A 14,045-nucleotide genomic window follows, 5' to 3' on the forward strand; every position below is an offset into this window, starting at 1 on the left:
CACAAGGTATTTATAGGCAAGAGAAATTCTATCATCTAGTGCCACCGTGGTGGTTAAAGGTGTATCCTTGTTGGCTTAGAAACATTAATGGGAAGACACCTCCTAATTGTATCTTCCAACTCATTTCCTTCATTCATAAGTAACCAGGAATGTACACCTCCTACTATCCAAGACACTTCATGTTCTCTAAGATACCTCATAACCATGAGGATAGGATGAGTTGTCTTCATGCATATTTAGTGTTATTATAGGTGCCTACTTATGATGGATGGGCAACCACATAACATGTTATAACACTCCCCCTTGGATGACCATCATAGAATTTCTGAATATCGCTGGATACACAAATACTGCCTCGTTAAAACCTTACCAGAAAAACCCATTGGGATAAAAACTGGACGAAGGAAAAAGAGTACAGAACGTAGATCCAATATAAGTGAGGCTGAAAACTTCACATGGTATTGTTCTCCTGATGAATACCATATCGTGGAATTATGTAGTTTTACATCATCAGATTATTCAAATTTCGCATTCCGATGCCTTGTACTAGTTTTCTGAATGTTGCAGTTGGTAAAGACTTGGTAAACAAGTCGGCATAATTCTCACATGATTGTATCTTCTGAATATCAATTTCCTCATTCTTCTGTAGATGGTGCGAGAAAAATAACTTAGGTGAAATGTGTTTTGTTCTGTCACCCTTAATATATCCTTCTTTGATTTGAGCAATGCAAGCCGCATTGTCTTCATATATAATGGTAGGTGACTTTGTAATTCCGGAAAGATCACATAAAATCCTAATATGATTAATAATAGACCTGAGCCATACACATTCTCTAGTAGCTTCATGAAGAGCAATAATTTCTGAGTGGTTAGAAGATGTAGCGGGCATACTTTGCTTACTTGATCTCCATGAGAAAGCTGTACCACCACTAGTGAAAACATAACCTGTTTGTGAAACTCCTTTATGTGGATCCGAGAGATATCCTGCATCAGTGTATCCTATTACTTGTGAATCATTGGATGAACTTTTTGAATAAAATAATCCCAAATCAGTTGTTCCTCGAAGATATCGAAGAATTTGTTTCACACCCATCCAATGTCTTTTTGTTGGTGCTGAGCTGAACCTAGCTAATAGGTTTACTGCAAAAGCAATGTCAGGCCTAGTACATTGAGCCAAATATAATAAAGCACCGATTGCACTTAAATATGGTACTTCAGGACCAAGTAGTGCTTCATTATCTTCTTTAGGACGATAAGGATCTTTTTCAGTATCTAAAGATCTTACAACCATTGGAGTGCTAAGAGGGTATGCAGTGTCCATGCGAAATCTTTTCAAAACCTTTTCAGTATATAAATTTTGATGGACAAGTATGCCACTTATACTTCTCTCAATTTGTAAGCCAATGCAGAATTTTGTTTTTCCAAGGTCTTTCATCTCAAATTCTTTCTTCAAATATTCTCCGGCTTTTGAGACATCTTCACTTGTCCCAATTAAATTTATATCATCAACGTATATTCCAATGATAGGGAATCCGGTATATGATTTCTTAATGAACACACATGGACAAATAGGATCATTTATATATCCTTCCTTGGTCAAGTATTCACTAAGGCGATTGTACCACATTCGCCCTGATTGCTTTAAACCATATAAAGCTCTATTAAGTTTTAGTGAATACATGACACGTGATTTTCCCTCCGGTAATCTGAATCCTTCAGGGATTTTCATATAAATATCAGTATCTAGATTGCCATATAGATACGCAGTAACGACATCTAGTAGATGCATATCAAGTTCTTCTTGAGCTGCTAGACTGATTAAATATCTAAATGTAATTGCATCCATAACAGGAGAATATGTTTCTTCATAATCTATACCAGGTTTTTGTAGAAACCCTTGTGCCACAACTCGTGCTTTATAGCGAACGATCTCATTATTTTCATTGCGTTTTCTTACAAAAACCCATTTGAACCCAACTAGGTTTACACCCTTAGGTGTGAGAACCACTGGTCCAAAAACACTACGCTTATTAAGTGAATCTAATTCTGTCTGAATTGCATCTTTCCATTTTGACCAATCCGGTCTTTGTCGACATTCCTCAATAGAGCGTGGCTCATAATCATCATTCTTTTTCAGAATTGAGGTTGCCACCGCAAAAGAGAATACCTCATCGACAATTGTTTCATTTCGGTCCCACACTTCTTTTGAACATTCATAATTTATAGAGATTTCCTCATTGTTCGGTATCTCTGCCTCATCAAGGGTTTCACCCTCTTCAAGGGGTATTTGTTCAGAAAGTGTGTTTGTATCATTAATAGTCTCTTCTAGAGAACTATTATTTTGTGATTGGTTCTTCCTCTTTCTAGGGATAGTATCTTTAGAACCAATTGGTCGTCCACGCTTCTGACGTGCCTTAGACGACTCATTTGCTATAGCAGTTTCTCCTCGTCCTTCAGGAATATTAATTCGTGCACGAGCATTAGCAGCAGGGATATATGATTCGGTTACCCTTGCTGCATCATTAAATGCATCTGGTAGTTTATTTGCAATGCCTTGCAAATGTATTATACTTTCTACTTCTAGCTCAGATTGATTTGTATAAGGATCAAGATGAGATAAACTTTGTGTATTCCAACACAATTCAATTTGTTTGTTATTCACTGTAGACGAATTTTCTCCCCCTAATGGCGGGAAAATTGTCTCGTCAAAATGACAATCTGCAAATCTTGCAGTGAAAGTATTACCTGTCGTAGGTTCTAGATACCTGATAATAGATGGTGAATCAAAACCAACATATATCTCCAGACGTCGTTGAGGTCCGAATTTTGTCCGTTTAGGAGGTGTAATTGGCACGTGCACCACACATCCAAAAATACGCAAATGCACTATGTTTGGTTGATGACCCAAAACAAGTTGTAAGGGAGAATGCTGATCATTCGCAGTAGGTCGTAGGCGGATCAAAGAAGCAGCATGTAACACTGCAGATCCCCATGCAGAAACTGGCAACTTGGTTTTCATCAACATTGGACGTGCAATCAGCTGTATATGTTTAATGAATGATTCTGCTAGACCATTCTGTGTATGAACATAAGATACAGGATGTTCAACATCAATACCAACTGATATACAGTACGCATCAAAAGCCTTTGATGTAAATTCGCCTGCTCCATCAAGGCGTATGGATTTAATAGGAAAATCGGGAAAATGAGCTCGTAATCTAATAATTTGGGCAAGCAACCTTGCAAATGCATTATTACGAGTAGTCAGAAGATTAACATAAGACCATCTAGCAGAGGCGTCTATCAATATCATGAAATATCGAAACGGTCCACATGGTGGGTGAATAGGACCACATATATCTCCTTGGATCCTTTCAAGAAATTTAGGAGATTCGATATGAACTTTTGTATGAGACGGTCTTACAATTAATTTTCCCAATGAGCAAGGTGTACAAGTAAAATCCTTGCTTATTAGAATCTTTTGATTCTGTAGTGGGTATCCTTGAGAATTTTGAATTATTCTATTCATCATGGTAGATCCTGGGTGTCCCAAACGATCATGCCAAAGTGTCGTCACACTTGGATCATAAAACTTCTGGTTTATGACAACATAAGATTCAGCCGTTTTTATCCTTGTAATATATAATCCTGATGAGAGAGTTGCCAATCTCTCGAGATCATGCTTCTGGCCTGAAGCAGTTGAAGTAATATATAAATATTCTTCATTATTTTCATCTCTAGTCTCAAGGTGATAACCATTTCGACGTATGTCTTTAAAACTTAACAGATTCTTCAAAGATCTGTTTGAATACAAGGCATCTTCAATGGTTAACTTCGTACCACTTGGTAATATTATAATTGCTCTGCCAGAGCCGTCAATGAGATTAGATGAACTGGCGATAGTAATCGCATTAGCCTTAAACAATTTCAGAGTCAAGAAGTACTTTTTACTTCGAAAGATGGAATTCGTGGTTCCACTGTCTGCCAGACAAATATCTTCATCATCTCTCAAAAATGTACTTCTAGAATTCATACCTTAACGAACATAAAAATAAACATAAGATACTGATAGAAAACATCTAAACTTTATATATTACATTGCTATACAATATTCAAAAGTAAACATTAATATAATACAAAACTTATAACAACTGGAAATATTATAAAAACACTACTGAGGAGAGTTATGAATTTGATCAATCATTTCGTCAAACTCATCATAGAGTAATTGATCGAACTCATTACAAGTAAGATTTTCATATTCACTACCATAGATATCATTTTCTTCGATGGGGGGTTGCATCACCGATGCGTCTCTATTCAGATTAATGCCATAATCTGTTATTTTTGTCTCGGTCCTGACTTCAGTAAGATGTATTTCTACATCGTTGGTAAAATAGTCAGATACATCCAATCTTGTGTTGCATGAAGAATCATTGATTTCCATATGATTTGTTTCTACATTAGCAGTTCGTTTCTTCAAGGATGCTTGATAAAGATCTACGAGATGTTTAGCAGTCCTACATGTTCTCTGCCAGTGCCCTGTCATACCACATTTAAAACAGGGTTGATTCTTCATTTCAGAAGGTTCATTTGCCACCTTCTTCCCTTTATTTTGCCGATTATATGGCTTGTATCTGTTAGCCGAGTTATTTGTCCACCGGCCTCGACCATAGCCACGGCCGCGACCTCCAGAACGGTAACCACCGCTTCTGTTATCTTTATTTTGATCGTCACCACGATCATGTTCCTCTGAATTCTTATTGTGGTAGTTGCCACGACCACGACCCTTTTGGTTACGTTCTCGTCTTTCAGTAGAGACGGATGTGGAATATGTTTCGGAAAAGTTAGTGTATCCAGTTGGACGGACTTCTGTATTTTTCATAATTACGTCTCTATTTTGTTCTGCAACTAGAAGGCATGAAATTAAATCCGAATGACATTTAAAATTCATGTTTCTATATTGTTCTTGCAAATTCCAATTAGAAGCATGAAAAGTTGAAAATGTTTTTTCTAACATTTGTTCTTCACTAACAGGAAAACCACAATGTGCCAATTTTGTCGTTATTTTAAACAGAACAGAACTATACTCAGAAACAGTTTTATAATCCTGTAGTCTAAGGTGGAGCCAGTCATTTAGGGCCTTAGGAAGGATAATTCTTTTTAAATGATCAAAACGTTTCTTTAAACCAATCCATAATAACAGAGGGTCTCTCGTATTTAAATATTTCGACTTTAGGTCTTCACATAGATGGTGTCGGATAAAATTCAGTGCAGCCGCACGATTCTGAGAAGTTTCATTATTTCCCTCCGCTATGGTTTTCTTTAGGTTTCTTTCCTCTAAATAAGATTCAACATCAAGAGCCCAATTGATATAGTTCCTTCCTGTTAGGTCAAGAACTGCAAAATTTATATTGGTTAGATTCGACATTTGAAATGTAATAACACAACTTACTTTTATCTTCAGATGGTTTTCAAGATAATCCCTCGTTTATAGCTGAAACTCTTTACCCGCTTGAAGAAGCAATCGTGCTGATAACGTGTTCTGATTATCTCTCTTATGTGGCACACCCGGTGGGACACGAAACCAAAAGTTATAAGTTAATCTATAAGAGAAACTAAGATATAAATGTTAGGATATAAAAGGCTGTTTGCAATATAGTATGAGTATCAAACTCTCTGTTTTATTAATGATCTTCTCTAAAACTAACTACTCATACATGGCTAACACAAGGTATTTATAGGCAAGAGAAATTCTATCATCTAGTGCCACCGTGGTGGTTAAAGGTGTATCCTTGTTGGCTTAGAAACATTAATGGGAAGACACCTCCTAATTGTATCTTCCAACTCATTTCCTTCATTCATAAGTAACCAGGAATGTACACCTCCTACTATCCAAGACACTATATGTTCTCTAAAATACCTCATAACCATGAGGATAGGATGAGTTGTCTTCATGCATATTTAGTGTTATTATAGGTGCCTACTTATGATGGATGGGCAACCACATAACATGTTATAACATAAAATGATTTTAGTCATTTCCAGAGTGGATCAAGTCTTCTGGAACTTCTTCATAAAAAAAAAAAGTCTTCTGGAACTTGTGGGGGTAGCTTGCTTTGGGTTTGGGGCATTTCATGTAAACTACCTAAACTTTCCCTTCTTCACTTTTCAACTCCAAAAAGTGATATACATTAATCCAGACAAGGCGATCTGGTCGAAAAATGCAAAGGGCCGGTTTTCACATGCATGAGAGCCCAATATCATGGTTCGTCGCTAAGAACCTTCAAGTACAAAGGTATAGATTACAAGCCCTCTTAGTTAGTGGTGTTCAAAACCTGGGCCATGCCGGATTGCGGGTCGGGCCTAGGCCACTCGAGTTGGTAAGGTCCCAGACCGGGCCTCAACCAGGGTTATCTATACCCTGGCCCAGCCTGGGGCCGAATATAGGCCCAGGTCGGGCCGGGTTGAATTCGGGTCGGATAAGCCTGTTATCTATATAATAAAACAGAAGGGAAAACGATGACTGGGACAAACATCCTTTTTAAATAAAGGATATTGTCTAGATGCCCTTCTAAAAATTTAAAATATAGTCCTTCGTAGAAATAAAGTTACCTATTTTAAAAACAGTAATCCTTTTCTTCTTAGAAATAAAAATCTAATTTAAGAAAAAAAAAACAAAATAAATTTCAAGGGTTAAAAAAAAAAATTAAAATCTCTCTCTCTCAATAAAATAGTAACTAATTTAAGATAAAATAAACAAAAAAATAATACAAAAAATAATAACTAATAAAAATCTCTCTCTCTCTCTCGATAAAATAATAACTAATTAAAATCTCTCTCTCAAGTGCCCGTGCCTTAGGGCACGGGACGGGATATACCCTAGTTTGTTTAAATTTAAAAAACAAAACTCTTAAATTTGATACACAAATAAAAAAAAATCAAAATTGATAGTTTAATTTGGAAGGTATTAATCCATAGTTTAGAAATACTTTTCTTAAAAAAAAAAATTGACAATGATTTTGGGATGATTTGATGATAATAATAAATAAGACATGATATGAAAATAATTTTGGGAATTAAATATTTTGGAATGAAATCTATAGAATTTTTGAAAAGATTTTCTCACTAAGATTCCTATGATTTACATTAACAACTTTAAGAAAGATTTTGTGGAATAATTTTAGGAATGAAATCATTTTGAAAGAAGTCTTTGAAATTTTAGAAAAAACTTTCTCATAAATGTAAAGATTCCTATGATTTATATAAGTCACTTTAAGAAAGATTTTTTGAAAAAGTTTTATGGAAATATTTATATGGGTAATAGGTTTATGAATGAAATTTTTTGGAAATAAGTTTATAAAACTTAAGAAAAGACTTTCTTAAAGATATATCTATGGAATTTTAATGAAATAAGGTTTTTTTTTTTTAAAAAGAGGGAAAAGAAAACGTAAAAAACGGGCTGATCCCGGCCCCGGGCTTTTCTCGGGCGGGGCTTGGCCACCCTGGCTCAAAATATAGGCCCAGCTCAGGACCGTAAAGGAACCCGAGTCAACCAGTCCCGTTTTTCGTACGGGCCGACCCAGGTCGGCCCGGTCTTTTGAACACTGTTACTCTTAGTGACCCACTCTTAGGTTATAACTATACTTCCCAAGTCCCTCACTCACTTGGTTGCTCTCAACTTGAGTGGTTTGCAAATGAGGACCCCTTCCTAAGAGGCTAGGAAGGTTCTACACACTTATTAGGATGGAGAATTCTAGAACATCCTTTAGAATTCTCTACACACATCCTAAAGACTCTTATAAATATCTTGGACCTTTCAGAGTAATCTTCAGGGTTCTAGAATCTTCCAGAATCTTCCAGAATCTCCTTGAGTTCTCAAAAATTCTCCACAATGTCTCCAGAGGCTTCAGAGAGTTCCGCCAAGGCAAGGGAGGTCACTTAGTACCATAATTAGGCCATTTTGTTCGGCCAACAATTATGGGCGTGGCAACAGGCCCCTTATAACAAGATGAGTTCATACAAAGTAAATAAAAAGAACACCTTATCAAGGTAAGCTGGTTAAGCCACATATCGCTGAGGAACAAACAACAAATTTTAATTTTAACCAAAGTTTTTTTTTTTCTTGTTATAGATGTTGGTGGTTGTTGTGGAGGAGGTGATGGAAATAAGGGTTCATACTAATGGTGCTTGGAGAAGGAGACAATGATGGTGGTGCGGTGGTGGTGATTGACGAAGGGGTTTCTTCATCAAGTTTGGGTTGAAATGGTTGGTACAACGAAGGGTACATTTGGTACTTTAAATTTGGGGGGTCTAGTCCAAATATTACAAAATAATTAGGGGTTAATAATGTCAATCATCTCACCCAGAGTCAGACTCTCTCTCACTCTTCCGACGCCATCTTTTGTTACGTAAATAAGTGCCAATATAAATGACGGAGGTGGTATCTGAAGCAAGCTCTAGAGAGAGATTAGATAGAAATGGAGGGAATAGAGCACAGATTCGTGACAGTAAATGGAATCAAAATGCATATAGCAGAGAAAGGAGAAGGTCCAGTTGTTCTTCTTATTCATGGATTTCCTTCACTCTGGTACTCCTGGAGGCATCAAATCCAAACCCTATCTTCCTCTGGTTATCGAGTGGTTGCTCCTGATTTACGCGGCTACGGTGACACAGACGCACCATCTTCCCCCGAAACCTATACCAGTTTTCACATTGTTGGTGATTTGATTGCCCTAATCGACTTACTCGCCCAAGACAAAGTAAGAATTTAAAATTAGAAAATCACAAATATACAACAAATTTTTAATATTAATTTTAACCAAAGTTCTTGATTCTTGTGTGTGATTCTTGTTAATAGGTGTTTGTTGTAGGACATGACTGGGGTGCTATTATAAGTTGGTATTTATGTTCATATCGACCTGACAGAGTAAAGGGTTTGGTGAATTTGAGTGTGGCTTATACTCCTCGAAACCCTAATCGGAAACCCATTCAAACCCTAAGAGCTGCTTATGGTGACGATTACTATATGATACGATTCCAGGTTCTTTTTTATTTCCTCTTTTTCAATTTGTTCTTATTTTATTCTCTTAGATGATGACTGCCATATTATCCTATAATTTATGGAGTACTTCTTTTTTTTAATAATTTCATTATATATTTATATTATTATATCTAGTACCTGAAAGGAGGTGATTTTATTTGTTGTTTATTAAACAAATCTCTAGTATTAGTAATCAAATTAATAATAAGCTCCTAATAGGATACTCACTGGCCAAGTAACTCGGTCCAGTCCCGAGCGCAACTGCGTAGACTGACAGTTTGGGTATTCTAGATAATTTCCGACTGACACACATAAGTGAAGAGCTATCGAGTTTGATGTTAGTTCATCCTTTCATTGCTCGGTGAATAATTTTAATGAGATAGGTATTTATGATGGATCTAGTTTCATGTTTGAACTCTGGATTTCATGAATTTTCTCATCTGATTAGTACTTCTTATATTTTAGGAACCTGGAGAGATGGAAGCTGAATGTGCCCGTGTTGGCACAGAAACAGTACTGAAGAAAATTCTAACTTACTATAGTCCAGGTCCATTCTGTATACCAAAAGATAAAGGATTTACCCCAGATTGTCCGATTACCCTACCTCCATGGATATCAGAAGCAGATATTTCTTACTACACCAGTAAATACGAAAAGAGTGGCTTCACTGGTGGATTTAACTACTACAGAAATATAGATCGGTATGTACCAAACTTTAGTTTTTCGTCATTTTCTTTTTTATCATTCTGCTTCGTTATATGATATTCAAGTAAGTTGATGTGAGTCCGTGTGTAAAAATGACCATTATACAGTGGAAATAGTTTTGTAGTACTGTAATTATTTGATACCGTTATCTTCATATTTCAACCATTGTCAACAGTACCCTGTTTTGATGACAAAACTGCTACACTGGATGTTTTTTCGATATACTAACAGTCGCGAGTCACCGTCATTTTGTCAATTTTAGGACTTCGTATAAACAAAATAGCGATAGGTATACCGTGCCATTTTTTTTTGAATTGGTACGCGTGTGCCTCGAACCCTTGACCTTTAAGTTGGAAGACTTACCTCTTACCACTTGAGCCAACTAGCCAAGGGTTGTTGGCCGTGCCATTTTTTTTTACCGTGCTTTCAGTAATACCCTGTTTCTGAAAGAGAACCATTATGTCGGTCGTTTTTTTCTGTTTTAGCGTTAGGAGTATGGGTCGCTACATTGCCGTGTTACCTTCTTCAAATACTAGTTTGAGTTTTTCTAGAGCTAATCGTTCTACTTGGTTCTTTTGTTAATTGGCTTCAGGAACTGGGAGCTGAATGCACCATGGACAGGAGAGCAGATTCAAGTACCAGTTAAGTTTATCGTTGGAGATCAAGATCTGTGCTATCATGTTCTAGGTGTGAAACAATACATACATGGAGGAAAAATGAAAAAGGATGTGCCATTACTGGAGGAAGTAATTGTTATTGAAGGAGCTGGTCATTTCATCATGGAGGAAAGGGCAGATGAGATCAACAACCATATTCTTAACTTCTTAAATAAGTTTGATAGGGTTTCTATGTTATGATCCAATAAGTGTTTTCAGTGTTATGATACTTGATGTAGCCGTGGACAACGAGAGCACCGATAAAGGGTGTCCAACCCTTTTAGTCAACCAAGAATTTTAGATATTTATTTGTTTGCAAAATTATAAGAAATAAGTATTTCAGTAGAAATACGAAACCTAAAGCCCTTCTGGTTAGGCAATCCTATAAGAGGGACTATTTCTTCTTGTATCGATAATTTTTGTATCACTATATTTCGGTGGTTGCAATTTATCTTTTTTTGGTTTTTTAATTGCTCTTTTAGTTAATTTTAGTTTTTCTAGTTCTATTTCTAGAGTTCTTCTATTGTGGAATTTATGGAAGTCTTGCACTATAACTTCATGATTTCTTATTTTTGTTGCTTCAATGTCATGTACCTCATTGATTAGCCAAGTGTTAGATGATGATATTGGTCGAATATGCAATTATATATATGTATGTTTGAAGGTTTTGTATATCGATACATTTTATCATTTTCACTAATGAATATCGATACTTTGGTTTAATCTAACTAATCTCCTTCACTTTTCGAAATTTCAACTTGGGCTAAAAGCCACAGAAGATATAGGAGTCTGGCGCTAAGCCACTAATCTTTAACCCATCTCTTCATAAGATAATACAAAAGTAACACAATGAAAAGAAGTCGATTAGGGCAGATTGGGTTTAATCACGAGGTGTACGGGTTGGGGGAGGGTATATGGGTCATAAACGTTCGACGACATTCATTACTACATCACTACTGCGTCTTACGAGAATATTTGTTCACAGCCAAGAGAGACTTACAAAAGTACTACCAACATTCATAAAATGGTCTAGAGTCATACTATTATATATCTAAATGCCATTGAAACTATTTGAAAAAGGAGAAGAAGAGAATAATCCATTGTGGATAATCACATATATTATACACACATATGTATATACATATAAGTTCAATGACCTAAACTGATAAGCACTGAATGGCATTAAGGGATCAAGTGGCTCAGTGGCTGTGGCTCTATGGTACAACTAGCACGGAAATTGTACCACAGCATCTTCCAAGGGCCAAGGGTCCATCTCTTTAATTGGTATAACACCCCTTGCCCCCTCTCAACTATTCCAATTTACTGCAAACCAATTCCTAAAGAGAGATAATATTATTCTCATTCTCCCAACTTGCTAAACTAAGCAAAACTACAACTCTTTGATTCTTTGAACACACATTTCTATCAATACTAGCAGTATTTCGACTTAGATGGCTCTTGAGAATCAAACGATGAAAGATTCTCTTTTCTTTTATTTTCAGTTTTGAACTGAAAATTTGTGACTTGCAGAAAATAAATCTATGTCTGTGCTATCTAAGCGCACAATGGGTGTGCATGTACCGCTATGTCAATGTTAACTTCTTCTAACTCATGTGGGTCGAGTGGATATTTTTGGAGGTTTTCTTTAAAAATTGTCTCTAATGCAAAACTCAATTTGGATTTTTAAGATGATGTAGCGGTAATCAAATAGAGATATCTCAAGATGGTTGTCTGTTTATAGAGTGCCATCTTCAAATATTTTTAGTTGTTTAACTCGTCATTTTTAAATTTAAACCGACAATCATCAAGTATTCATATAGTAACTAATTATTTGCTCACAAACATAATCGTGTCATAAAATTAAACAAAACAACTTTAAAATTTCTACTGGAGACACAAAAATCAGAGAATCTCGATTTTGTCACGTAGGAATGAAAATCTTTATTGAAACTCAACACATGGGACTAATGGAGATGTTTGAGTTTGGCAATGGAGATGCTCTTATGAATTAAAGAGATTATCCAAAAAGGTAATTCAACCAATCCATTTTAAGGATGAGTTGATAAAAGGCTAAATTCAGCTTAACTAAAAATATATATAAGTGAATATCTAACACTAGATGCCATTAGTAAACAACAATGAGTTGATAAAAGGTGATTGTCTCCCAGTAAGATAAGGGGTATTTTAGTCTTTTCACTCAAAGAAAAACCAAAATAATCCTTGTCTTATTTGCTACGTAGGTCGTGTTCTTTTGTCATCGATGATTATCAAATGGTGTACATACATTAGAATTATGTTTAGATCCATGAACACCTTAATTTAGTAGAAGAATAATACTAGGAAACAAGAAAAACGAGACAGACTCTGAAAACATGTCTGATTTATTGTACATGTTCGTTGTTCAACCTCGGCAATAGTTTGGCATCTTGGAGGAAGAAAGTAAGGAGTACTAAAGGCAGAACTCAGGAATGAAGTGGTGGACCCAAACTCTAATGTTCTTGTTGCACAAAATCCCAACATTTAAATCTCCAAGAACCTTCATCCCCCTCTTCTATATCTCCACAATCCATTCTACATCACTCCCCAAACCCCATCTCTCTCTCTCTCTCTCCCTCCAAGTTTTAGTCACATGAAAGCTTTTACCATGAATTCTTCTCACCCTCCTCCTAGAAACTATGTCTCATTAGAACAAGGTCATGCTTTAAGTGGCAAAATTATGTTAAGTGCAGTTGTTATCTTATTCACAGTTGTATTCTTCATTATCTGCTTCCACATCTACTCCCGTTGTGTCTTCCGCCGTCAACTCTTAAACAACCGTAGCCGTGGCCGCCACCCATACGACTATGGTCGCTCCGGTAGAACTGGCCGTACCACCAACTTCGTTTTCACCACCCCATACCTCTCAAATGACACTAACTCCAGCGGCCTAGATGCTGCAATCTTGAAATTAATACCTAAATTTATTTATTCCTCCACCACCCAAGATGGTGATTTACTAGAATGTGCCGTTTGCTTATCGGAATTTGAAGAACACGAAAAGGGTCGTACACTTCCTAAATGTAATCATAGTTTTCATTCTGAGTGTATTGATATGTGGTTTCATTCTCATTCTACTTGCCCACTTTGTCGATCTCTTGTTACTAAACCAGAAATTCCAGAACCAGGATTTGAAGTTGAAGATGTTCCAATTCAAATCGTTATTGAGTCACCCCAGTCTGCTGAAGCCCGGACTAGTTCCGGTGTACCCTGTTCATCGTGTAAGAATGAAGGAGCTGAATCTGGTTCCAATTCTGCTCCTGAGTCTTCTTCTACGAGTTCTAATACTTCATTAACAATTGAGATTCAGAGAAATGGAGAAATTTGTAAGAGTAAATTGGAGGAGAAAATGGGAAGATCTCCTGCTGGAAATCAGAATTTGAAATCCCCAGGAAGTCGAATCTCTTCCTTGAAAAGGATATTAAGTAGAGAGAAAATCGCTTCGATCAGTGCTTTAAGTTGTGTTAAGATTGATCCAGGAATTGGTGAAGCAAAAGAAGAACTAGACCAAGTTAATCCAGTACAACAAGCTGTGATGTTTTTCGAGACACAGTGAATGAAAAGACTTTCTCTTCTACTAAATAAGAGATTCTTGGAAACTAATT

The 14,045-nt window shown here is 36.4% G+C and overlaps 2 protein-coding genes across 2 annotated transcripts; both read left to right on the forward strand.

The window, feature by feature from the left end:
- Positions 1-7,141: 7,141 nt before the first annotated feature.
- LOC147534086 (epoxide hydrolase 3-like) lies at positions 7,142-10,874 on the forward strand. The gene is made up of 5 exons (XM_086649586.1): positions 7,142-8,052; positions 8,135-8,762; positions 8,861-9,043; positions 9,509-9,744; positions 10,341-10,874. The coding sequence occupies exons 2-5, from the start codon at positions 8,481-8,483 to the stop codon at positions 10,603-10,605; spliced, it is 966 nt and encodes a 321-aa protein (XP_086505712.1). The 5' UTR covers positions 7,142-8,052; positions 8,135-8,480; the 3' UTR covers positions 10,606-10,874.
- A 2,074-nt stretch (positions 10,875-12,948) lies between these two features.
- On the forward strand, positions 12,949-14,020 carry LOC147534087 (RING-H2 finger protein ATL2-like). Its single transcript, XM_086647839.1, has one exon. The coding sequence runs from the start codon at positions 13,034-13,036 to the stop codon at positions 13,994-13,996; it is 963 nt and encodes a 320-aa protein (XP_086503965.1). The 5' UTR covers positions 12,949-13,033; the 3' UTR covers positions 13,997-14,020.
- Positions 14,021-14,045: the final 25 nt, after the last annotated feature.

This window comes from Eschscholzia californica, unplaced genomic scaffold (assembly GCF_041429995.1).
Source record: "Eschscholzia californica isolate CP2 unplaced genomic scaffold, dmEscCali1.0.p SCAF_6, whole genome shotgun sequence".
NCBI classification, from domain to species: domain Eukaryota; kingdom Viridiplantae; phylum Streptophyta; class Magnoliopsida; order Ranunculales; family Papaveraceae; genus Eschscholzia; species Eschscholzia californica.